The 27,494-nt window shown below is 39.0% G+C and overlaps 2 protein-coding genes across 4 annotated transcripts in view; one reads left to right on the forward strand and one right to left on the reverse strand.

Annotated features, from left to right (window-relative positions):
- Positions 1-10,697, forward strand: part of ASPH (aspartate beta-hydroxylase) — a 186,865-nt gene extending 176,168 nt beyond the window's left edge. The window contains exon 25 of one of the 2 annotated variants that reach the window (XM_011982164.1): positions 8,423-10,697. In XM_011982164.1, the coding sequence (XP_011837554.1) occupies positions 8,423-8,573 (151 nt within the window). In that variant the 3' untranslated portion in view covers positions 8,574-10,697. The remainder of the gene's footprint in view (positions 1-8,422) is intronic. The other variant, XM_011982163.1, reaches the window with a different exon arrangement.
- The window catches only part of CLVS1 (clavesin 1), a 214,637-nt gene continuing 197,421 nt past the window's right edge, over positions 10,279-27,494 (reverse strand). The window contains exon 6 of one of the 2 annotated variants that reach the window (XM_011982160.1): positions 10,279-12,467. In XM_011982160.1, coding sequence (XP_011837550.1) covers positions 12,380-12,467 — 88 coding nt within the window. In that variant the 3' untranslated portion in view covers positions 10,279-12,379. The remainder of the gene's footprint in view (positions 12,468-27,494) is intronic. The other variant, XM_011982162.1, reaches the window with a different exon arrangement.

The following is a 27,494-nucleotide window of genomic DNA, read 5'->3' on the forward strand; positions in this document are numbered from 1 at the left end:
GCCTGTAATCCCAGTACTTTGGGAGGCCAAGGCTGGCGGATCACTTGAGGTCAGGAGTTCAAGACAAGCCTGACCAACACGGTGAAACCCCATCTCTACTAAAAATACAAAAGTTATTATTATTTTTTTTGTGTGTGTGGTGGCTAATGCCTGTAATCCTAGCTACTCAGGAGGCTGAGGCAGGAGAATCACTTGAACTGGGGAGGCGGAGGTTGCAATGAGCCGAGATCTCGCCACTGCACTCTAGCCTGGGTGACAAGAGTGAAACTCCATCTCAAAAAAAAATAAATAAATAAATAAGCTAATTAGCAATTTTGATCCAGAGCTGAGTAAACTTGAGTCAGGGAATAAACATGCCCCCAGTGAGTGGGAATTAATTGTTGTACTCAGGGAGTGGCTGAGTTGTGTGAGCTTTAAATGATCCCAGAGAGAAATTCATTCTTCTGAATCTCCAAGGGCATTCCACAGTGTGCTGGAACTGTGCTAAGAGAAGGAACCATGACCTTGGAGCTCTCCTGCAGATTCAGCATTATTGCCTGCAAATTGCTAGCCTGAAATGTTGAACAAGACTGATAGATTGTCAGGAAAGCACACATCGACATTAGTGTCACTTAGCGACAGACTGAAAAAACGAATTGGCAATCGGTGGTTTAGTCCTATATAATTCTATATTGCTGTAGAAATAATGGCCTTCATAGACCTCAAGTATTTTATAACATATATTTTCATTCATTTCTCAAGGTTCCAATTAGGAAGATTGTGTGAAAGTCATGCTAAAATATTAACAATAAGAGAGACTTAATTTTTTAACCCATCATGAATTCTTCATAGACAATACTTGTTTAGTTTTCATAAAGTGTCCAAGGAGATAATTTTAAGACTTACTGTAGTTTTTGAATCACACTGTGGAAGCTGCAGTTTGCCAAATCTTTTAGAACCAAATATTTTCATCCCTCCTTTCGTCTTTTTTTACTATTCTCCCCGAAATCATAAACCTTCTGTTCCACAAGATATTTGCCCATCTTCATCTGCATTGCAGTGTGACCTTATGCACAGGTCATCTCTGAAGCCTGCCCATCTAGGACTGTAGAACAAAAAGAACAGTTTTTAACCAGATAGGATGTTTTCCTGAAGATTTGTTATTGAATAGTAACATTTTTTCCTCTTCTTTCATTTGAGCAACTTGGTGAATTAAACACATCCATACCATGTCTTGACCCCCGCTCTGTGACCCAGTGGTGTGTCTGTGGCTGTTCCTACATATGAGTACATAGAAAGCGCGCACATACATTTCTCCACCTCCACAGGGAATGGTAGTTCCCATATGGAAAATGGATTCTGTTCCAAACATTTGTTTGTTGAACTGATTGGTGAAAAGCTGGGACCCATTTTTCTCTAGCAATAGTAAATAATGTGTGGCCATTTCTAGGTCAACTCCCAGAAGCTTTTCAACTAATAATCCTTATTAATAGGACTCTAGAACCAGTGACTATTTATAATAATGTTTCTGTAGGAAAAAAATGCATCCTGAGCTTTTATTTCAGATTTTAGTGTTAGGTATCTTCATAAAAACATATTAATAATGCTGAAGTCGCATGACTTGGGTTTAAATCCTGGCTTTCCCTCTTGTCAAGAGTAACTCTAGATAATTTGCATAACCTCATTAAGCCTCAATGTCCCCATCTGTAAATTAGAAAGAGTAAAAGTATGTCTTTTGTGGTTTTGAGTGTTAAAGTAATCCATATGAATGCACTCAGAACTGTATTTACAAAGTGCTGTGTGGTAAATGCATTCAGTATATTTGAGTTTTTATTATTCTCCTGTCTGATTGCTACAGAAATGGAGACTTTTGTCCTTACATTCCAGGGAGTGAGATCAAGCACTCTCATAACACTGGAGGTGGTGCTTACAGCCTGGAGTGTGTACTCGGACAGCAATGGGGAAGGGACTTTAAGGAGTTAGGAAGGAGGAGTGAAATAGGAGCTGGTCATGTGGACCAGGGCAGGTGAAGGAATGGTGCAGATAGGGGAGTGATTTGATAGGCCTGGAGCTGGGAGGGACCCTGGGGAAGGGAGGTGTGACAAGAATGCAGCAGAGACCCTCCCTGCTACTCACATCTCTTTCTTCTCTCTGTGCCCCTACCCTGAAACTGGAGAGGTACCGGAAAGAGGGAAGGCATCCCATCTCTACAGCCCTATTGTCAGAGGCAATTGAACCAGAGCAACTCCATCTTGAATAGGAGCTGGGTTAAACGAGGCTGAGATCTACTGGGCTGCATTCCCAGACAGTTAAGGCATCCTAAGTCACAGGATGAGATAGGAGGTCAGCGAAAGAAATAGGTCATACAGACCTTGCTGATAAAACAGGTTGCAGCAAAGAAGCTGGCTAAAACCCACCAAAACCAAGATGATCATGAGAGTAATCTCTGATCATCCTCACTCCTACACTCCCACCAGCGCCTGGACAGTTTACAGATACCATGGCAATGTCAAGAAGTTACCCAATGTGGTCTAAAAATGCCATTTTAGACCACATTCCTTGTTTAGCAGATAATCAAGAAATCACCATAAAAATGGGCAACCAGCAACCTATGGAGTAGTCATTGGAGTATCCATTCTTTTATTCCTTTACATTCTTAATAAACTTGCTTTCACTTTACTCTATGGACTCACCCTGAATTCTTTCTTGTTCGAGATCCAAGAACCCTCTTTTGGGCTCTGGATCAGGACACTTTCCAGTAACACTATGACTTTTTCTTTTCCTCTTCCCTTTCTTTTTCCTCCTCCTTCAGTGCCTTCATCTGAGTTACAAAACCCTTAAATACTGGTGACCTGGAACTAAGAGGAGGAAGGCAGAAGTTGTTTGTGTGTGTTAGAAGGGGAGAGAGAGAAGGGGAAGGGTGACAATGCAGCTTTACGTTTTGCTTACAGTGTGCCATGCCAGGGCTTTCAATGGAGTCTGAACCGGGGAATTTCAGTAGATCGGAATGAGTAAGAGCTGTGTCAAATGTCCGTATTCCTGAGCTCTTTGACCCTTTTCTGTTTTCCACTCAGCCTGTTTCATGCCTTGCAGGCCACCTCAGCATATCATCTACAGATGCTAAGAATGTCTCTTAGGACCATGTCTGCTTCGGCCATGGAATCAGTGTCACTGCAGATACCTGAACCTGTTTCCATGTGATTCCTTTGCTTGAAAATCACAATCATGTCCTTTGCCTATCTCAGAACATTTTAGCAAAGATAATTAAGATATTATCTATCAAATTTCTAGGTGGAAGACTCTGTAAGCACCTAGTATCATCACTTAGCCTTATTATTATCAATGGTAATTCTGTGACCAAATTATAGTTATTAAACATGCACTGCCACCATTTTATCCTTATCATTATTTATAATTATAATAATTTGAGAAGTTGACAGATTATGGAATACTGTTTTATCTTGGGACCAGATATTCTTATATCTTTTGACAATCCAGAGAGAGGCTTTCTTCTCTTAGTGGTAAGAAATTCTAACAGAAGGCCAGGAGCAGTGGCTCATGCCTGTAATCCCAACTCTTTGAGAGGCCAAGGCAGGAGAATTGTTTGAGCCCAGGAGTTGGAGAGCATCTTGGGCAACATAGAGAAACCCCATCTCTACAAAAAAAAGTCCAAAAATTAGCTGGATGTGATGGTGCACACCTGTAGTCCTAGGTACTCGGGAGGCTGAGGTGGGAGGATCACCTGAGCCTGGGAGGCACAGGCTGCAGTGAGCTGTGATGGTGCCACCACACTCCAGCCTGGGTGACAGAGCAGATCCTATCTTGAAAAAAATAAAGTGTTGGGTGGGAGGAGAGAAAGCGAGGAAGGGAAGGAGGAAGTTCCAACAGTGAACCAAGCTTCCAGGGATGGAGAGCAGTGCCCACCCCCAATGCTGCTTCTCTGAGTCCTTAGACAAGGGCTGTAGCAGTACTTCCAGGCAGACCTCTGTCACAGGCCACTTTGAAGATGGTTTCTCCAAAAGGCTGATTCTATGTCATAATTTGAATGTAACTTAATCTTATTTGATGGAGCTTTGCTCACAAAGCAAGTGGCCTGAAAACTAACTTTGCATTCTAGAGAGTCTTTGGTTTTCATTCAGAAGTGATTTGACATCTTTATGCTCCTCTCCCTTTGTTGTGGAAGAAAAGCACTCATCCTTTCCCAACCATGTATACACCTTGAATTTCACCTGGAGTCACTTAAGCCTGGACATCGCTTGTATGAGGTTTTATTGTTCTTTCATTTTGCCCTTTTAGGTGAATCATGACTGCAGTTTTAGTCATTCTATCTCTAGTAACTGATTGAAAGACACCTTTTTTTTTTAAGAATTCAGAAGAAATCTACATTTAAAAATCTACATTATGTAATTGACTATCTTTGCTATTTTCTGGGGGAAATGTATGAAAGAAAGTGGAAGGGCAAATAAATCCAACAGCACTCACTTTCCCCAAGAGTTTTGTGACCCTAAAACAGTCCAATTAACAACCCTTTGGGATACCTCCCCAAATTTCTCATTTATAAAATCGATTAATTAGTGGTTTACACTAATCTGTATTGTACTTAATGTATCTGGAAAGCTGCAAGCCTGTGGTTCTTAAGTTCTACTCTTATATGCACTGATGTTCCATGAGTGACCAGCGTGTTCTGGTGCTAATAACTTTTCCCATTTCTCAAGGAATTTAATTTAATGAATGGAATGCTTAAGGCCTTTTTCCCATAAAACATTTCTAGATCTTTGGCTTTGTTATACCTATCATAATCTAGTGAAAAATGTCATTTTGTGTGGGCTAGATTTTTCTATTCAGTTATTTTAATTACTTCTAGTATTTTAAGTAGTTTCCGGATTCTCTGCCACCCAAAAAACTTTGAAAATCACTTGTCATTGCTGTACAAAGTACATTTCACAGATGCTCTGACGATGTTTTTATATCTCATCTCCCTTGGAAGTTTTTAGTTGTCTGAAAGGAAGGCAGATTTCATAAGGAGTGATGCCAAGGTCATTTTTGGTAACATACCACCTCCCAACATTTCACCTCTGTCTTTTATCTTTTCCCTATTTTTCTTTATATTTTCATTCCTTTTCTGTTTTATATTTTCTGTCATTAATTGAATATCTACTATGTGCCAACCATGTGCTAATCCTCACATCAATTATGCCAATGAAGATTCGAAGACTCAATTATGCTAAGTAGCTCACCTTAGGTCCCATAAGTAATAAATGCCAGGGTCAAGAGGCTTCCCCTCAAAGACCATAAATTTCCATCTTGCTGTATTGCTTCTCTCTTTCTCCTCTACCACATGCTCTCCTTTGCCTTTCCCTTTTTTCTCTATTTAATTGTAGTAAAATACACATAACGAAATTTACCATATTATCCATTTTTGGGTGTGCAGTTTAGTGATGTTAAGTACATCCATATTGTATGACCATCAACATGATCTATCCTCAGAACTCTTTCTAACTTGCAAAACTGAAACTATAACCATTAAATAACTCCCATTCCCCTCCTCCCACCGGCCACTGGCAATACTCTTCTCTTTTCTGTCTCTATGAATTTAACTGCTAGTCTAGGACCTCAGATGTGTAGAATAAAATAGTAATTATCTTTTTATGTCTGGCTTATTTTACTTGATGTAATGTCCTCAGAGTTCATACACATTGTAGCATGTGTCAAAATTTCCTTTCTTTTTGAGGCTGAATTAATATTCCATTGTATGTGTATACCACATTTTGTTTTTCTGTTCATTCATCAATAGACACGTGGGTGGCTCACACCTTCTGGCTATTGTGAATAGTGCTGCTGTGAACATAGGTGCACTGCCTTTCGTTTTGAGTACACTTCCTCCCTCATCTTTTACATAAATTATAAGGCTTGTCTGTGGTATCCACTGACATTGCTTAATCCCAGTGACAACACTAAGACCTAGAAAATGCCTGCCTAACTGTGGAAGCTGTGAACTGTTTCACTGATTTTTCTTGTCAGCGTATTTCCCCCATTTGGTTTTGCGTTTGTTCTCAAGTTGGGTTTTGCATGGTAATGAATGCATATTCTGCCCTTTGCTCGTAAGTCCATAGATTTCTATCTTTTGCTACCCTTGATGGAACTCTAATGGAACCCTAAAAACCTTCAGAGGAGTTGTAAAAGAGCCAATCAACATGTGTGTGTTGAATGCAAGCGATGAGGCAAGGTGTATTAGTCCATTTCCATGCAGCTGATAAAGACATACCTGAGACTGAGAAGAAAAAGAAGTTTGATTGCACTTACAGTTCTACATGGCTGGAGAGGACTCAGAATCATGGCAAGAGTCAAAAGGCGCTCTTCTTCTTCTTCTTCTTCTCCTTCTCCTTCTCCTTCTTCTCCTTCTCCTTCTCCTTCTCCTTCTTCTTCTTTCTTTTCCTTTTCCTTTTTTTTTTTTTTTTTGGTGATGGAATCTTGCCCTGTCACCCAGTCTGGAGCACAGTGGCTTGATCTCGGCTCACTGCAACTTCTGCCTCCCAAGTTCAAGTAATTTTCCTGCCTCAGTCTCCTGAGTAACTGGGATTACAGGCATGCGCCACTACACCCAGCTAATTTTTGTATTTTTAGTAGAGATGGGGGTTTCACCATGTTGGCCAGGCTGGCCTTGAACTCCTGATCTTGTGAACCTCCCTCCTTGGCCTCCCAAAGTGCTGAGAGTACAGGCATGAGCCACCACACCCAGCTGAAAGGCACATCTTACATAGTGGCAGCAAGAGAAAATAAGGAAGATGCAAAAATGGAAACCCCTGATGAAACCATCAGATCTCATGATACTTGTTCACTGTGATGAGAACAGTATGGGGGAAACTGCCCCATGATTCAAATTATCTCTCATCGGGTCCTTCCCACAACACATGGGAATTATGGGAGTACAATTCAAGATGAAATTTGGGTGGGGACACAGCCAAACCGTATCATGAAGTATGTGAGATAGCACACTGGGTGGAGGTGGGAGGTTGGGTAGAGAAGTAGAGGTTTGGTTCCCAACTTCAATGAACTGTCAACTTGGATATGCTCAGTACTTTATCTGTTAGTTTACATAACTTGGAAATTTTATTATCAGATTTATTCAGTATGTCAGTTATTTTCCACTGGAATGATTTTTGCCCCTGCTCCCACCCTGGACATTTGACAATGACTAGAGATGTTTCTGGTTGTCACAACTATGGCAAAAACTGCAATTACTTTTGCACCAACCTAATAGTATAGGGAATGCTACTGCCGTACAGTGGGTGGAGGTCAGGGATGCTGCTAAATATCTTATAGTGCATGGAACAGCCCCTACAACAGAGAATGATCTGGCCTAGATGTCAGTAATACCAAGGTTGTGAAGCCCTGCAATATATGTAGTATTGCTCAGTTTATATTGGTTAATCACCTAATATGGAACATAAAAATTCACCACTAGTTTTCCCAAGGAAAACATCTTTATGATAATACAGTAACTTGAAATCAAGCTAGCATTTCCCATGCTATAATTGTCATTATTTGCTAATCCAGGTGCAAAATTTTTAAGGCTTAACTGGAATTTAGTACCTAAGGAAAATTTTCTAGCAAAAATTTTATTTTAAAAACATAACTTGGTATTGAATATATTGGCAGTTAATATCTATTTTTAAAATAAGGAACCATCAATATCACTCATAAACTCTCTTTAGATTTGAAAAGCATTGTGTTAACTGCCTCCTGTATATTTCTTTCTTAATAGACTAACACTATATTTAGATCTTAGTCCCTATGCAGATATCTCATGAGGTAATGTTGGAAGCTCTATAGGGTGTTTTGCAGCATTGATTTAAAATATTCCATGGATAACCCACTTGCATAGAAGATGATACTAAAAATACAAACAAAATTCATTCCCAATCTGCCCATTTTCTTCAGCCGGAATACTAGCTAGGAAACTCCTAATTTAGTTTTCTACTTTATGGTTACCGTGTTTAAGTTGATTCCTTTCTTCCATAAAATGAAACTTGAACAAGTGGAGTGAGCTGAAAAGAAAATTGATTGGAAGTGTCTTGAGAAGCATAGAGATGCCTGAGACCCAATCACTGCCCATACGTCTAAACCAGAATAATTGCAAGACATATAATAATATACAGAATAATTGCAAGGCATGTAATAAGACCAATATGTCTTCATCACAAATCCTCTGTTATTTGTACATCTCCAGTGCTGAGAAATGAAAACTGATGTTCATAACAAGATTTCTGAAATTCTTTCCTAATCATCAAGGGAAGAATAAACTTGGGCTTGATGTTCTAGTTATTTGGTTATGTCCCAAAGGTTGTTACCAAAGGTAGTTCTCGTGCATGAACAGGAATTGATCCTCAGACATCTGAACCACACAAAGCTATATTCAGGAATCCTTGTCTTTCTTTTGCAGGACCTGGGAGGAAGGCAAGGTGCTCATCTTTGATGACTCCTTTGAGCACGAGGTATGGCAGGATGCTTCATCTTTCCGGCTGATATTCATCGTGGATGTGTGGCACCCAGAACTGACACCACAGCAGAGACGCAGCCTTCCTGCAATTTAACATGAATTCATGCAAGCTTGGGACACTCTGGAGAGAGGCTGCCTTTCTCATTCCATCTCCTTGGGTGTGAGGATAGAATTTCGAACACTAGGACTCTTAATCCCCTTGACTTGCAGCCTGAATAATTCTCAGCCTCCTGCTAGGGTTAGAAGACACTAAAGGGAATATTTGCCTCGCTGCAATTCATTTAGGAAATGCCCTGCTGTGTGTCGTCTCATGAAAGCAGTGGTCTTCTGCCGGTATTTAAGGTGAACATTTGATAGCTTCTACCTTACCAAAGATATTTTTTCCACATAGAATAGATCTAATTCAGTGTATAAAGAGAACATATGTAGAAACTGTGAATGGATTGCTTTAGTTTGTAATTTTTCTATGCAGTTATATTTTTCTAGTGTAGCTAGACTATTTTGTCATCATGTACCACTACGTTTTTGTTGATTTTAATGACAAGCTGTATAAATGCTTTACTTCTAGCTGTTTAATGGTAGCATTACTGGGAAACTCAGACGTCCCTCTTTTAATTCTTCTTAGTAAAAGACACTCATGAAAAAAGCAGTTTTATTTTCCTAATACAAAAAAGAAAGAGGTCATTATGCCAGTGTCTATGAACTGTACCCATCCCAACTCTCCAGTCATTTGGTTTTTTTTATCTTGATTGAGATCCTCTTCTCACTATGCTAGTGGTGGGGATATTGACAAAATCCTATTTCTTTCAAAGAGGAACTTTTCACACTGAAAAAAGAGCATGGAATTATCTTATATTGTTATAGAAGTCCCAGATGTAAATTTTTATGCGAATTATTAGAACTTCTGGGGAAAAAGTATAGTTCATGGAAATAAAAATATGTTCTTTCAGGGTTAGGTGGATAGGTGGCTGCTAGGGTGTCAGGCTCCTGCCTGTTTCGCCATCCATGAGGCAAGGGCTGAGAATACAGTGTCTTTGCCTATGGTAGATTCATGTGAATGACAGGAAGCCAGCTCTTCAGTCTTGGAGATGATTTCTGCTACACTTCTGTAGAAATGTTAAGGATGGCAGAGTAAAAGGTTACTAAGAATGCCAGGATCTTTGTCCTGGGTGTAGGAGGTCCAGATTGCTTTCCTTTTTGATGAAAGAGTTTGGAAGACTGTCCTATCTCTCTGGCTTGAGAAGCCTCTGCCATTTTAAAAATCGCTGTGAAATAGCAATTATCATCATTTATATTTAGTTTTAACATTACCCACAACATAGAAATAACAGTTAAAAATCGTCTTGCCTATTCATTCCAAAGATGAGCAAGTCATTAATTTAGTAAAGTATTAATGCATCAGATTTTGTATGTTTTGAATCAAAGCTAACTAGAAATGTTAGCTATAAGAATGTAATGATATTCATGCACTGAATTCTAAACCAATATGAACAAAAATGCTGCAGGAATGGCACAGAGGTCACCAAATTTCATTCACAGGTAGAAAAAACGTGTGCTTTCTTTTCCATCTAAAAACAAAAGGAGACTTTCTTTATCTCATTTAAAGAACAGCTCTTTGAAATTGAAATTGACTCTTTTTGCTTGACCTTAAGGACATTAGCTTCCAGTGGATAAGTTTGCAAAATACTTTTCCTGTTCTTTTGTTTTGCTGGTATTGAAAACATCCCACTAAATCAGATGAAGAGGCATGGGAGGAAAAATATCCAAATTAAATAAAATCGAGAAGAGAAGGCAAACTCTTGAAAAGTAAAAAGGTATTTGTGTCCTTCAGTATTTATTGAACAGAGGAAATAACTGACAAGGGCAATACAATTCAATGCTCATGTAGTAACATTCGCGTCACTTGTTGAATTTGGTTCTCATATGTATATTGCATACACATAAAGAAATTCAAACTATAAGTCGTCATTGTTGAGCCATCATCTTACATTCATGTAATGAAATTATGGAAGAGAGTAAAAACTAGCTCTTAACTTAGTAAATATGGTATTTAAAATCAGGTCACTACAGTAGGGTTCTAAGTATTGCCAATTGAAAAACTAGAAATGGCATTACTGTTGCAAAGTGTTGTCAATAATTGACTCCAATAGCATTGTAAATACTTGTATCCCATAACTATTTTAAACCCAAGCAATAAAATGGATTTTCTAATTCACTTTAATTCTTTCTTTCTCTTACCTATGTTTTGGTACTTAAGAAAATTGTTTCTGTCACTGCATTGGTAGAATTATTTCAATGTTATTATTTTTGTGATTTCCAATGTCTACACAAAAATGAATTAATTTAATTTATATTGTGATACAGCTGTTTGAGAAGTATTTTTAATTCTGTTTCAACTTTATTTCTCCAAGGGTATAATATGAAAATTACTTCTGTTATTATTCTCTACCAATAGGGAAAAAAAATTAAAATATTAGATCCATTGGGAAAGAGATGTAATAAATAATTAAGATTAGTAATAACATTATCAGGGGTGATTTTGATGAGTTGAATAATCTCTTTCCCTTGAATTATTTAACTAACAAATTAACTCCCCCAAATATCTAAAATGTAAAATCATATTTTACTGCCCATTATTAACTAAAATATTTTTGTTTGACATTGAGCACCAACTGGTCATACTAATAAATACCCATGTCATACAGATGGCTGGGCAAATAAGAGATATCTAAAAATATGCACCGGTCTTGGAAAACATGGCACAAGTAAGAATATCATATCATATGATGTCCGTTTATTTTATATCTGATTTCTTTTGAATGGATAGTTAGGGACTCCATTTCTAAGGAGAATAGGTAAATAAAATGACCTTTGACATTTCATCTTGCATTTCTAGTCTTCTCTTATTTAGTACTTGCATATTTAACCATCCATATGGGTCTTGCTCCATGATTGAATATTTACCCTCGGAGCAACAACCACGTTCTTTCTCCACATCTTTAATGGTTGCAGGAGGGTTGGGGACAAGGGGTAAATGGTTTGATAGCACTTTTCTTTGCTGTAGTGACCCAGTTGAGACAACTGGAATGGATTCATTAATCACTGACATGTGTTTTCAATGAGACAGCTCCTCTGCAGACACACGCTGCACTAATGGGCTCTTGAACTGCCTGTGGGGGAAACTCACATTGCTCAGATGAAATAATTGTATTTCATGTGCATGTGTCTTCCTTTAAAGTCAGCTCATGACAGTCAGCTAGTGGCCTGACAAGAGATGTGACATCAAAATAATTTTTTTGCAGGATATCAAAATAAGCAAACTTTGCAAATACCCAGACCTATGAGAACATGCTCTTAGGCTGAACAATTCAATGCTGGTGATGAGGTCAAAGGAAATAATTCAGTAAGAATGGAAATTACCAGAGATGCTATTGTCTCAGGGCTTTGTACTGCATGAAACTTGACAGTGGTGTCTGCACAGTTTAACTCTGATACATTTACTTGGAAATGCACTTAATTTTCAAAAACCAGAGAGGGTCCTTGTGTGATACCCCAGAAAAATTCTTGTCCTAATGCAGTGTGTGCATCAAATTTAGTTTTTTATTTTTTCAATTTATTTACTACCATAAATAGGAAGGATAATCTTTTTTACATAAATGCCTTGCATCATCCTCCAGTCCCCTCACTGTGGTGGGGGGAAAAAAAAAGCATCTCTCAAGTCTTTGTCCAACTTTGGCTGCTCAGACCGATGGCTGGTGACAGTCACTGCAGGGGGTCAGGAGTGGAGGACCTTGTGTCAAGCAGAACACACGTGTCTGTGTGGGTCAGTTGCGCATGTGCTTCCTGGGTGGCTGATACCACTGAAGGCCAGTGTGCGGGAGCATTGGTGTGACTCAGGGTTCAGTCCAGAGCCAGGAGTGGCTGAGTGTTCTCATTCTCTCCCTTCTCCTCATGTTTCAGGGTCCCAGCTTCTACCACAGACTGAGATCTAACAAGAGGGGAGGGAAAAAGACAGAATTACAAACAATTCATGGTGACAATTTTGGAACCTTTGAAGACATCTGGATTTTATATTTCTCTTTTTAATAGACACTCAAAAATTAACTAGGTGCAGTGGCACATGCCAGTAATCCCAGCTACTCAGGAGGCTGAGGTGAGAGGATCACTTGAGTCCAGGAGTTTGAGGCTGCAGTGAGCCATATTGTGACACTGCACTCCAGCCTGGGTGACAGAGGTAGACCCTGTCTCCAAAATAAAAATAAGAAATAAAGACACCCAAAATAACTGCATAATGTGTTCCCTTTCATATCTCTGTTTTTCTTACTTTTGCTTGCTATACCATATTTTTATGGCAAAAAAGCATTTTGGAGTATTGGAATATTCTTTGCAGTGATCACTTCTCTTGGTAAAAGGGACATATGTATTCTAGCCACACTCTGCCCCAGCATCTAAATATCCTGTGTACCTTGAGATATATAAAGTTTGTTGAATTTTTAATGTTTTAGTGTACCTTTTAAACCTTTTGTCTCTGAGAGTCACTGGAAACTATCATGCATGATGTTAAGACTATGAATCAGATGGTAAAGTTAGACTGTCCCTTACTGGCTGGGAAGCTTAGGGGAGTTCTTGAAACTCTCTGGACCTTGATTCTCTCACCTGTATATTAGAAGTATTACCTATTTCCCACAGTTGTTGATAAGGACTACAACTAATAATATGCATAGAGCATTTGGCATGAAATTATAGTTAAAACTTATGAAGCACTCTTATGAACAACCACTATTGCAATACTAGTAATGATCATTAGTTTTTGATGTGTCCTTTTATATTGAAGTAATAATGATTTTTTTAAGTTTATAATATGAATTAAACCAAATTATTTTTCAGCTTACAGATAAAAGATTATAAAAAGAGTTATGCAGTAGATATTTAATAAATGTTCACAACTAAAAACATTATTATGAAAATTGTTAAATTGTTCAAATAAGTAAAACTTACATTTATGTGCAATAAATTGTTAACTCAGTAGACCTGGGTTGCCCAAACCCTACACCTTACAAGTTTTCAAGACTGGCCTTTGGCTCCTCTAAGCCCTTAGAATAGCCTACCTGATAAGAAGATCTTTGTATATCTGAGACATTAGTTCATGCCAAGTAGTTTATGCTAACAGTGTGATTTATAGTGCATGCTTACTTTTGTATGTCTGGGCTTTTAGGTCACACTGTATCAGTTTGACCCTTTTAAGGCAGTAAGAGTGTCAGAGGTGTTTGAACCAGAGCAACTCCATCTTAAATAGGGGCTGGGTAAAATAAGGCTAAGACCTGCTGAGATCATTCCCAGAAGGTTAAGGCATTCTTAGTCACAGAATGAGATAGGAGGTTAACAAAAGATACAGATCATAAAGGCCCTGCTGATAAAACAGATTGTAGTAAAAAGTCAAACAAAACCCACCAAACCAAGATGGCGATGAGAGTGATTTCCAGTCACCTTCACTGCTACACTCCCACCAGCACCACGACAGCACCAGCACCATGCCATAGCAACATCAGCAAATTAACCTATATGGTCTAAAAAGTAGAGGCATGAATAATCCACCCTTTGCTTAGCATATAATCAAGAAATAACCATAAGAATGGGCAACCAACAGCCCTCAGGGCTGTTCTTTCTATGGTGTAGCCATTCTTTCATTCCTTTACTTTCTTAATAAACTTGCTTTCACTTTACTCTATGGACTTACCCTGAATTCTTTCTTGCACGAGATCCAAGAACCCTCTCTTGGGGTCTGGATTGGGACCACTTTCCAATAACATCTTTCTGGTAAACCACGAAGGGATGATACTGAGAAAACCCCTGACCAAAGACTAACTTTGGGTAAGTAAGTGGTGGGGTCTGGTAACAAGAGGGGATGGGGGAAGGCTGAGGACTGAGCAGTTAAGATCAGTCACAAAGGTACTGTATGCCCATGAGACTGACCCCCCCCCCCATAAAAACCTGGACACCAGGGCACAGGTGAACCTCCTTCATTGACAACACTTTGCAGATGTTGTCACACATCTTTGCTAAGAGAATTAAGTTCTGTTTATGTGATTTTACTGGAAGGACAACTGGAAGCTTACAGCTGGTCCTTCCTGGACTCCTCCCTACGCATGGCCTTCCATTCCTGATTGCAACCTATCTCCTTCTCTGTAATAAACCACAACTGTCAGTCTAACAACTTTTCTGTGTCCTGTGGGTCTTTCTAATAAGTTAGGAAAACATTACTAAAATTATCAAATACAGAAAAGGGTGGTCTTGATGATCCTCTCAACACAAAGTATTAAAACACTATGTTTGTACATGGTATTGTTCTAAGAAGTTCTTGACATATATTAGCTTATTTCATTTTCACAACCCTTAGTTGTGTATTAACATGTATTTACATTGACATATATTAACATTTCATTTTCACAACCCTTAGTTTTTATAGACGGAAAAAACTAAGGGACTGAGAAGTCAAATGATGTATAAAAGGCAACACAAATAGAAAGTAGAGAAGTTGCCAGGTTTATTACCAACACACAGCTCCTGGGTATACCAAAGGCCACAGAGGTGTTTCACTAAACCATCTAGTGTTCCTTCCACCTAACCATAAAAATCATTGTTGGTTTGCTTAAGTTTCCTGTCTCCCTTCAAGATATGTATGTACTGTGGAAAGGATAAAGTTAAGAACTCAAGAAGCAAATCAGTACAAGTGTCTCAAAAAATTTTATTTCTACTGTAACTATCAATCCATTCAAACAGTCCAATCTTATATACCAATCTGGACCTTTGAAAGTGAAATGGACTCATGGACTCATTTACTGCTAGGATGGGACAAAGGAAGGAAACCCTAGGTTGTAGCTTAGCCCCAGCCCCCTAACACATTTCCAGTGCATTTTTCTCTTTGTTTAAGCCCAGTGTGCATGTGGGGAAGGGAGAAGGGTAGGTTTGTACGAGGAACAGAAAAACAGAAAATCCAGAGGCATTAAAACAAACAGCAAGCATGAAGACAACCAGGGGAGCACAACCACCGACACAGGCCAACCTCCCTCCAGCACCTTGGACAGCTGCCCGCCTGTTTGACCTACGGACCCTGTGGAGATGGAGAATATTGGTGGCCATCTACTTTTACAGACCTTAAACTCCATTTACCTTCTGTCATATGACTTCACTTTATTTCACAACATGGCATGTGAACCACAGTCACAGAGTTAGAGGGAAACAGTAACTCGTCTAGACCAACCTGATAGGAAATCTTCAGTAAGGAGTCATGCAGCCTCTTCTCGAACATAACCAACTTGAGAAACCTGCTCCTCCATGCCCCTAAAGAGGCAACTCAGCTAGAAAATTATTCCTTACATTGAACTCAGATCTGCCCTTTCTAAACTTCTATGTGCAATTTCTGGTTCTTTTTCCTGGAGCCACTAGAGTAGATGCAAGTACCTTTTAGCCCTCCCACACCCGCCCAGCCAAGGCTAGTCAGATTCCTCTTGTGCCAAGGTTTCTAAAACTGGACACCTTAGCACTCTCCTGTATCTCTTCATCAACTGGCTGGGTTGCCTGCATACTCCTGGTGTGATCTCAGAATAGAGTGAAATAATTGCTTCACCTTCTTGATTTTTTGTTTGTTTTTTGCCCTGTTTGCTTCTGTTGAAGTATTTTAGAACTGCATTAGCCTTTCTGGCACTGATGCAATACAACCAAAGGGAAATCTGACTGTATTTACACATCCTGCCATGCTGCTGTTAACCATTTCTCTCCCATCTCAAAGGTACATGGTTGGGTATTAAATTTCATTTTCTTGAATTTGCCTCATGTTTCCAATCTATCTCCATCCTTTTGGATCTTGAAATTTGTTACTCATACAAATGATTATCTGTGATTTTTGTGTTTTGGATCTGTTTCAAAACTTTCCCTTTCCCTGTTTTGGGAGCCACTATGAAAAGAAAATCAAATTCTCAAATAATGAGTTTTTAAATAATCACTTATTCACACACTCATGCTAAGAAATATTCGTGAACATCTGCCATATGCAATGGACTATGAGCAATGTGCCAAAACCTTTATTCTTTTGTGGAAATACTGCTTCAGCTATCCAGCCATAGACCCACAAACAGACTTAGAATCAGTGTGACAGGCACCCCCATTACCTAGTCAGAGGAGAGGCAGTTTTTTGGGGGAAGGTGTTAGACATGAAAGGAAAGGAATGAAGAAAAAAATTATCTTTCACACATTATTCATAGTTCTTGTTCAGGTAGCCAACTTTCACTTCCTCCTCCACATGATGTCAAATTGGGATCTACATGATTTCTTCTAATAGATTTACTGGCAGCACAGTTCCAGAATGCAGGCTCTCTTACCTCCACCAATAAACTGTGTGCCGTGGTTGAATAGTGAGTAGCAACAGGACAACTCTGAGACACAGAGGCCGAGGAACTAAACATAACTTTTTATTTTTTGGTTTACGTTTTCCTGAGTGAGAAGATGACCATATAGTCTTTTTACTTTCAGCATGACATAATTCTTGTTACCTGGTCACACAATAAACATTTGATACAAGTAGCACATTATGTTATGAAGTATTTTAAATTCATTGTAAAGAAATAGAAAGTAAATGTTGCTTTTCAAAACCTCTAGAAAAAAAGAAATAAAGCCAAGAGAAACAACCTTTTAAATCTCGCCCTCAGTACATTCAGATGATTCAAAATGCTCTCCAGGAAGACCAATCAATTGCTCACTAACCAATATGTCTCCACCACTTCTAAACAGAGTGCTTAGGAATTCTGCACTTAGTACATTAACTATGGAGAAGCCACTTGCTTTGAGGCTTTGTTGTCCTGATCACTCTTGGTGGTAATCTCTTCATTCAGTGACTTTGACTTCTCACAAGAAGCTTAACACATCTGCTAAAACAAACATTTCTCTAGGGTTCTCTTTCCAACACTGAAAGCCAGCTTAACCCCAAGGGCAGGCAGGGGAGTGATTTGAGTTATTTCAGCCATCATTATCTCAGTGGTGGAGCAGGCAACTCTAACAAGGCTTCATTGTAGCCTAGATAGCCACATTTTGTTTTCTTGCTATTCTCTCTCTCTCTCTCTCTCTACCCTTCTTTACTCTACCCTCCCTTACTTCACCATCTCCCTTTCTCTCTTTCCTCTTTCTTCCCCAAAATTGGAACTTTCCCGACTTCATTAAGGATCTATGGCTGTGGATTTTTACTGATTCTAGTAGTGATCAATGCTTATGAAGAACAAGATGAAAATGGAAAATGTTGGCCATGATTCAGTCCATTCTGCACAGACTTACAACTGGACTGAGAGTTCTGCTTTCAGGTCTACTTTTATGTTCAAAAATTTATTTAGCTACCTTATCTCAACAGCTAATATTCACTTTTTCTTCTTCTTACTAATGCCCTGCATTGCCTTCTTGAGCGATGTGGACCCCAATAAAGGCACAGGAATGCTGCTCTCCAACCCCAGCATTCACCAAGAGTCATAGAGCACCCCAGCTACAAGGAACCTCAGGGGTGATTCAGTCAAACCTGCATTTGAATCAGGTTCTACCCATCTGTTTTCCAGGATCAACATCGTCCTTTCTTCAGGAACTATGCCACAGTACCAACTTTCTTTCTTAAAGTCAACAACAAACTTGGTTTTATGGAATAACACAGAATTGCCTAATATCTTAGTGAGCCTATGTAAAGACTTCTAAATAGGAAGAAATAAGTTTTTAGAAAGGTATCTTCAAATAATTCTAAGTAATTCTGCTCAGCTTTTCTCCCCCAAATAACTTTAAGTGTCAAGGAAATTCCCCAGAGAAGCTCCAGTGTGAGCTTGAAGAATGATGGCTCCGTCGCTTGCTTTGTGATCTTGGGTGAATTCGGTCTCCTCGTGTGTAAAATGAAGATAGGATAGTGGCCACATCATGGGTGCTGGGGATGATGAGGATTAGATAAATTAAGGTGTGGAAAGCATTTAGCTCAGTGTCAGCTGGGTATACACATTTTTTCTTTTTAGCTCTTCTTATTCTTCCCTATTTGCAGATAAGAAAATTAAGGTCCAGGAATATCGATTGATATTCATTTACAAATTTAGCCACAAAGCATGAATTGAACTCAAAATTGCCATGGCCCCACTAAAAAACTTACAAGAGAGAATTGTGTGTACTGACACATTATGTGATGTGATAATACATGAAAAACTAACATTTCAAAATGGATGAAGTCTAGTATTTTAAAAAATCAAAATAATTGATAAAATAATTCCACATAAAAGCCCACCTTATTACCTTACTTAATATCTTTAAGTTTTTAGAAGTAACACAGAAATTTCTTAATAATTATTTCTGTAGCTTCAGCGCAATATAGTTATAGTTGTTTTCAACTCTTTCTACTATAATGCATTCAATAGTAACCTTGATAAGGAGACTTAAGGAATATTTGTAGGACATGTATTCTTCTGTTCAGCTACCAAACTCTTCATAATCAGAATCATCCTAGCAGGCAAAATGATTGTGCTCACTGGGAACAATTAATGTTTACTGAATCCGATAAATAATTTTTTTAAGAGAAGCCTAAGCAGCAAATCTTTTCCCTATCAAAGTAAACAAAATAACAAATAAACCTCTCTCTGCTTTGACAATACAATTTGCCACAATTTACTGAACTGGAAATACAAGAAAACAGTCCAAAAAAATAAATGTTCTATAACTTTTGAAGCAAACTATTTTTAGAGTGAGCCAAACATTCAATTCCCAGCACTTGCCTACATGTACTTTAACTCATGTATCAAGTATTTCTACCAAAATGTGGTGGGCTTGGACATTGTCTGCCCATCTTGTAAAAAAGAAGAAAGAACCCCCCAGAAAAAAAACATGTGGACCTTCAGAAAGGATGGAAACAGGTGGGTTTCATGAAAACTGCACTGTCCGATACAGAGTCCTGACCACAAGAGGCTACTGAAGACTTGAACTTGGGCCAGGTTGAATGGAGATGGACTGTAAAAGGTAATGTACACACCAAATTTTAATGACTTAGTACCAAAAAAAAGTAAACTATCTCATTAATATTTATTTAAATCACACAGTGAAATTATAATATTTTGGACACATTAGGTTAAATAAAACATTAAAATTAATTTCACCTGTTTCTCTGTATTTTTGTAACGTCTATTAGACAACTCAAAATTACATATGTGACTCACATTTTTCCATCGGATAGCATTGGTCTGGAGCCTCATTTACTCCATTATGCTTGTGACTGAACCTAGAATAATCTAGTAATCCTTATTTAGAAGTCTATAGTCATGTTAAAGAGCTTCGGTGACAATATCAGTGTCTGACATCACTAGCACTCGCCGTTCTAAACCCTTCCCATGTATTAGCTCATTTAGTTCTCAAACTGACACTCACAAAGCGCCCCTCCTGTCCCCGTGACAGGAGAGCCATGTTCTTAGCATCACTGTTGTTAAAATTCTAACTGGAAAGAAACTTTAGGTTAGACTCCATTCATCTGTTATCATTTAGATAAAGGTGAAATTGTACTTGTAATTGTATCTCAAAATAAATAAATAATATGAATAAAACTCGAGGAAGTAACAGTTGTCTGTGCTTTTTCCATTTGCATGTGTTCGTGCTATTTTGTTTAGCCAAAATATAATTTCTCCCGCTTTTTTGATCAGGTTAACGCCACCTAGTTTTAAGGACACCTGAAGAACAGTTAGCATTCTTAGCCCTTCAATATTAGTTTCCCTCTTCTGTGAGGTTACAGCATCCAGGGAAATTGCTATTGCAACGTGTAGTGCAATATAAAGAAAGTTCGAATTTAATCTCTCAATAAATTATGCATTTCTTATTAAAAAATCTTCAGGAAATAATATAAACCACTTGAAAAAATAAGCTCTTATTGAAGATGTTATAGCAAAATTAACATTAACTTTATGACTGCAGATGATTGTGGCTGCTCATGATAAGGGCCATCTGAGAGGTAGATAAACTGAGAGCACTGGGCTATGGTTTGGGCACCTCTTCTTGTCACTCATGTCACTAACTTGCTGTGCCACTATGAAGCAGCTCACACAGCTACTCTGACCCCACGTAAAACAATGATCTTCAACAAGATCACATTTGTAGCCACAAGTTTCTGTGAATACTACCAGACTGGACTACAATCACCAATTGTTCTTGAAAATAATTAGATTTTATTTTTCAAAATTCTACAATTCACACTTTATGTTAATTTGTTCAAATAGTCTAAGTACTTCTCTACCTCAACATTTGCTTTAACTTCCTTCTAGAAAAGCCTAGAAAGTCTAAAAATTACACAAGTTTGGCCTTTCCTAAAGTTAGGATGTGCCCAATACATTTAGGTTTCATGAGTCAAAATGATTTCCTTTTTTTTTTTTTTTTTTTTTTTTGAGATGGAGTCTGGCTCTGTCACCCAGGCTGGAGTGCAGTGGTGCGATCTTGGCTCACTGCAACCTCTGCCTTCCAGGTTCAAGCGATTCTCCTGTCTCAGCCTCAAGGAGAGTAGCTGGGATTACAGGCACCCACCACCATGCCTGGCTAGTTTTGTATTTTTAGTAGAGACAGGGTTTCACCATGTTGGCCAGGCTCGTCCTGAACTCCCGACCTCAAGTGATCTGCCCACCTCAGCCTCCCAAAGTGCTATGATTACAGGCATGAGCCACCGCGCCCAGCTGATTTACCTGCTTTATTTATTTATTTATTTATTTATTTTTTGAGACAGAGTCTTGCTGTGTCACCCAGGCTGGAGTGCAGTGGCATGATCTCAGCTCACTGCAATCTCCACCACCCAAGTTCAAGCAGTTCTCCTGCCTCAGCTTCCCGAGTAGCTGGGACTACAGGCATGCGCCACCACGCCCAGCTAATTTTTCGTATTTTTAGTAGAGATGGGGTTTCACCAGGTTGGCCAGGATGGTCTCAATCTCTTGACCTGGTGATCCACCTGCCTCAGCCTCCCGAAGTGCTGAGATTACAGGTGTGAGCTACAGAGCCAGGCCCGATTTACCTTTTATAAATGTTTTTTTACTTCCATAAATTTCTTTGTTTTGTTTGTTTGTTTGTTTTTGTTTTTGTTTTTTGTTTTTTGTTTTTGCCAGAGTTTTGCTCTTATTGCCCAGGCTGGAGTGCAGTGGCACAATCTTGGCTCACTGCAACCTCTGCCTCTCAGGTTCAAAGCCTCAAAGCATTCTCCTGCCTCAGCCACCTGAGTAGCTGGGACTACAGGAGCACATCACCACATCCAGCTAATTTTTTATTTTTAGTAGAGACGGGTTTCACCATGTTAGCCAGGCTAGTCTTGAACTCCCGATCTCAAGTGATCTGCCCACCTTGGTCTCCCAAAGTGCTGGGATTACAGGTGTGAGCCACTGTGCCCAGCCCGACTTCCATAAATTTCTAAACGTTAAATTGAGAGCTGCCAGGTGCTACTTAATGGCTATTTGCCTGTGTCCTTGTTAAAAATGTTTTAGTTTCTCTAAAGTATTGTATTGCTACAAGTGGTCTGCCCTCAGGTTGCAATTTCCTGCTGCAGAGAGTAGCTCCCACTAAGCTCTTTTAAGTCTGAACTGTAATGACCAAGGGTATTCCAGATGTGCACCACAATTCTAAGCAGCACTCAGTAACTCTTGTTTGACACACCTGAAATCAGTTTAATACCATTTTGGAAAAGAAGATTTCAATATACACTTTATTTGGATATTTTAAGAAATATGTACAGGAGTGTTCATATCTCCACAGCAGTTCTTCATCATCATCAACAACCACAACCATTTGTTGAACACTTACTACATGCCAGGTTCTGCACTAAGTATTTAGTCTGCATTATCTTTGTTTAATCTTCACAATAATCTTTATCTGTCATGGTTGCAGTGTAAAAAATAAAAATAAATACAATAAATAAATAAATATTCACAATAATCTGAGCTGGGTATTGTTAATTCCATTTTGCAGATCAGGAAACCGAGCCTCCAATAAGGTAATAAATATGTGCAAGTTTCCACAGTAAGTTGTGGAACTAGAACGGGAACCCAGATCTGATTCTACAGTCCCCATTCTTAAGCACTATCTCTTGCACTATACTATACAAAAAATACCTACAACTTGGTAAGAAACTAGAGGACATGAACATGTATATTCATATTAGTAAATGTTAATATTGAAGTTCTCATAGAACCATTTTTCTCATTGATGTTAATGAATCCAATAGTTTATATTAATCAGCTGTTAATTTATAAAAAGTTTGTTTTAGGCACAGCAAATGAAATAAAAAAAATAGATCATCATTGAGAAAAAAGAATACATAGGTTATAGAATCATACTTTATCTCTAATCATCAGCAGGGTATTATTTAATAATATTTCAAGATCCTGTCTTCTAAATGTACTGCATTCACCCAAATATCTGACAACATCTATAAAGAACTGCAATCCATCAACACTGAATGTAAATGAGACTCAAGAAAGGGAGTGGATTAGACTTAACTGAGAACAGAGTTCAGATGCCAGAAGACACACCCGTCCTGGAACTTGGAGATGGGGAGGAAGGAATGGGAGAAGGGAGCCAGGGAAGGCCACCACAGAAACTGGCAGCCGCAGCTGGACACTCTGCTTAATTTACCTACAAAAGGGCTTATTAGTCTTTATGAAACTATGCATTCCTGCCATATTAGCTGAGTTGTCTCAGTTTTTCTTCTGTAAAATAAGGATAAATGATTGCCATATTCTCCACAGGGCCATGAAAGATAAAAGATACAATAAAGTGCTTGGAGCTCTTTGAAGGAGAATTTATTTAAATCAGAAGTGTTTATCATTTTATAACACTTCCTTGGGTATCATATTTCTGAGCATAAACTACTGATACTCTGCCATATCTGATAACAGAGATAGCCATATTTACCCACTTGAAGAAAATCAAGGAAAAGACAAAAGACTGAGAAAATAGATATGGAGCAGTGGATTATTTACATTATAAAGTTACTCTTAATTTTACTGAGCAATTCCCCAAGAAAATTCCATTAAACAGAGTCACCATCATAGCTTGAAGTGTGAGAGCATTCAAGGTCATAACTAGTGTGTGTTGTGCCCAAATCCTTCATAGGAACCCCAGGTATCAGCATGAGATGTATAGAAGCCTTAGAGGTTCAAAATTCAATGTGTAGAGGTTTATTGACTTTTGAGGAGTGGAATGCACTACTACATACATTTTTGGTGTGGGTTCAGGTGTTCTGAGATGGTCAGAAGGAGTGTTAAATCCATGCATTTCAATCATGTGGATATTTCTGGAAGGTTTTTTTCTACTGCCAATCATAAAATAGCAACACAGAAAATGACTACAGGTGCTTGCACCACCTGCTTTGACAGTCATCTTCCATTAGAATTAGACTGGCACAAAGAGCTGCCAGTCAGTTTCACAGCATCCCTAATTATCACACTCCCTCTGAAATTGGGTGCACATGCTCAGTGCAGTTACTTTGGTAGAACAAAATATGGTGTTCTGAAGCAGATAGAGAAATGCCAGAAGTTGTTAATGGCTGACGAAATGTTGATGACTCACTCCCTCTGCAGGATGAGTTTGAAAAGGATGGCTAGTGTTACTGGTAAAAACAAGTTTCATAGTTACGTTTTTTGAGTCAAATGACAGTTTATTAGTGGATCTTCTTTGGCATTACCAGATTAGCCTAAATATAAATTTTCTTCTTATATATCTGCATCCTCCCCACTAGGGATGGGATTTGGGGAACAGTGCAGTGCATGAAAATTGTGATGGAGGAACTTGCTTTTCAACTGTCTTAAAGACAGGATAGAATTTGGGCTGGCAGGAATGAGAACATACATCCAAAACAGTAGTTAAAGCAAAAGTAAATGCCCCAAAAAGGTACTCTACAAACTAATGAAGAATGAATGAGTGAATACACAAATAGTGTGAGAACATGATGTTGGAGACAACATTTTACTTAGAGTAAAAAGAACTGAATTTAAAATATTTTGCCACCTACTAGCTCTATGATCTGAGGTAAGTCATTTAACTGCTCTGTGCCTCAGCCACTTCATCTATAAAATGGGCATAATAACCTATCTATTCTTACCTAGTTTAAACGTATTTTTAAATCTGTATTTTTTGTTTAAATTCTCAAAACTTGAAAGGCTAAGTTTTCAAGAACCCTCAGAACAAGTCCAGGAAACATCCGTATTGCAGTCTGACATGTGGGAAACGACTACACTCTAGGGCCGTGGCACTCAAACTGTGGTCCCTGGGCCCTCAGCATGGGCAGAGCCTGGGAGCTGGTTAGAAATGCAGATTCTCAGACCCAGCTCAGACCTACTAAATCAGAATCTGCATTTTAACAAGATCTCGCTGCTTTGTATGCTCATTAAAAGTTTCAGAGCTTTGCTCTAGAGCTAGCAACAGCTCACACACAGGTAGGAAACACCCCAAGTGAATTGGAATAGTATCTTAATCAAATCAACAAGTATTTCTCAATCCCTTATTAGCGCCAGGCATTAGTTTAAGTGCTGGGTCGCAGGACTGCACTAATCAGATAAGCCTCAGCATACACAGTTGGTGGGGGCTGATAGAGACAATGAACACATAGGCAAACGGGAAATTTTGGAAAGGGTAAGTGCAAATGAATGAGGGTGGCAGGGAAAGGGGTCATGATACTTTAGTGAGGATGCACCTCCAGCAAGAAGATTCACTAGCAATATGATGCACCTGTAGCGGGACCAGTTATTCCTCCTCATTCTTTCACCTGGAGCAAGAATTCAATGCTTCCTTTCTACTATTGCTCCACAGTGACCTCCTCAACTCCTCCATTTTCAACACTACAATTCCTTATTCAAGCACAAAGATGTATTCTATCTGCAGTATAAGGTACACGAAGGATTATTGAGAGTCAGTTTGAATCATTGTTTTACGTTAGTTCAAATTAAAAGTTAATTTCAAAATAACGTAAAAGTCAGATTTTACAGTAATACATCCAGATCAGTAGCCTGAACTATGATTTTAATCAAACACCAAAGACTAACTAGATGAGTTCTTGTGAGAATAGTTCTACCAGCATTGTCCCTTTTTGCTCATTAATTCCTTCATTTATTCTTCATTCATGGAATATGTACTGGACATTTATTTTTGGCCTGTCTCTGAGCAAGGCATGAGAAAAAAAACTAAGCAAAAAGCAAACATGCTACCTGTCCCATTGAGGTACCTCTTTCCGAAGCTGAGCTTCCTGTCTGTGTTCTTGTTCCCATTCCCTCTGACCCCATTGGAGGCATTGCTCCCCCATTTATTTTATTTTTTATACACCAAATTGCAGAGCTAGGGCTTAGGGGGATGGACTGCTGCACATTTTCCATTAGCTCATGTTAGTCAGTAACTGGTAATGTGTCTACCTCCTTACTCAGCCTTCACAGGTCAACAACACCTATGTCCCCTTATGTGTGAAGCCCGTCCTACCTTCCTTTCCTTTCTTCTAAACCAAGAATGCATGATCAGGCACTTCAGTCTTTCTCTTGGGCATACACTGAGCTCCTTTAATCAAATCCCAGCTCTGGATGACTCCAACAATATTCCTCTCCCATGTCAGCTACAGAGCAGCTGAGAAATACAGATCACACTACCCAAGAATACAGAAGTCACTGTAAACTCATTATTACCCCTCCTACCAACCCTTAAAACAGCATTCCCATTCGATGTTTCCCTCAACGCAATTTCAAGCCCATGCACGTCTGTATCATTTCACCTAAAAACTCTTCTGTACCCTAGTCTAATCTCACTCTTAAGACTTGCCCTGCTTCACTGGGAAAATAAAACCCGCGGGAACTTCTCAGCTTTGGGGTACCACCGGCACAGGTGCCTGATTACTATAAAGAGAACTTCTTGCTCTTAGAAAAGCAACAACTTCCTCCACTCAGGCTCGGGGTCCTAACCCATCTCACCTGCTTGGTGTTACCAATTGTTCCCTCTCCTACACCTTCCAATTCTCCCTCTTTACTGGATCTTTGCTATTAGCATTGAAAACCTGTTCCCATTTTCAATAAATGAAGAAGATGAAGAGGAAGACAAAGTCAGAAAACAGAAGAAAATAGAAAAATAACAAAAAAGTCTTCTGGATCCTCACATGCCTCTGCAGATACAAATATCTTCCCCATCTTCACAGGCAAACCTCACAAAATAAATGCTTATAGTCTCTCTCCCTCTGCTCACCTCCTACCACCTACTTCTGAGCCCGTTGCATCTTCATAACCACCCATGTGACTCCACCACAGCTCTTGTGAAGACTTTCTATGCCTTTCAAGTCATTATGTCCAATGGATACCTTTAAATCTTCGCCTTACTTGGCTTTTCAGAAGCAGTAAATAGGGTGGATTACTCCACTCTTCCTGAAATCTTCACTCTATTCCTTTGGCTTCTGTAACACCACATCTAGCTTACCTCCTACCATTCTCCATGCTCCTTGGTGTGTTGTGCTGTATGACATTCGAATACTGAACTTCCTCTCAGCTCAAACCTAGGCACTCATTCATCTTTTCTTTCTACAAGCTCTCATTGAGAGTTCTCCTCCATTCCCATGGCTTGCTTTTGCTTCTTTACGCCTTTGAGTTCCTGATTTATATGCCCATTCCAGAATTTTCTCCTGAGCTTTAGAACCAGGTATCCAACAGCCTACATGACTACTCTAGCCAGATACCACACAAGCCCTCTCATTAATCATGTCCAACACTGAATTCACAATCATCTCCCCAGTCAGCACCTCTTCCAGAATTCCTTATCTTGGGAAACGGGACTGCTTTCTATCCAGCAGCATCACATCTTTTACATATGCAAAAGACCTCTGGTCATTCCTGAAGCATCTTACCTTCATCCCAATATCCACTTGATCATCAGGCCTTGTTTATTCTATTCACTAAATATTTTTGAGTCCATCTTCTTCTCTGCACCTCCACGCTTAGTACTCCGTTCCAAGCTACAATGATCTCCT

The sequence above is a fragment of the Mandrillus leucophaeus genome, unplaced genomic scaffold (genome assembly GCF_000951045.1).
Source record: "Mandrillus leucophaeus isolate KB7577 unplaced genomic scaffold, Mleu.le_1.0 Scaffold236, whole genome shotgun sequence".
NCBI lineage: Eukaryota > Metazoa > Chordata > Mammalia > Primates > Cercopithecidae > Mandrillus > Mandrillus leucophaeus.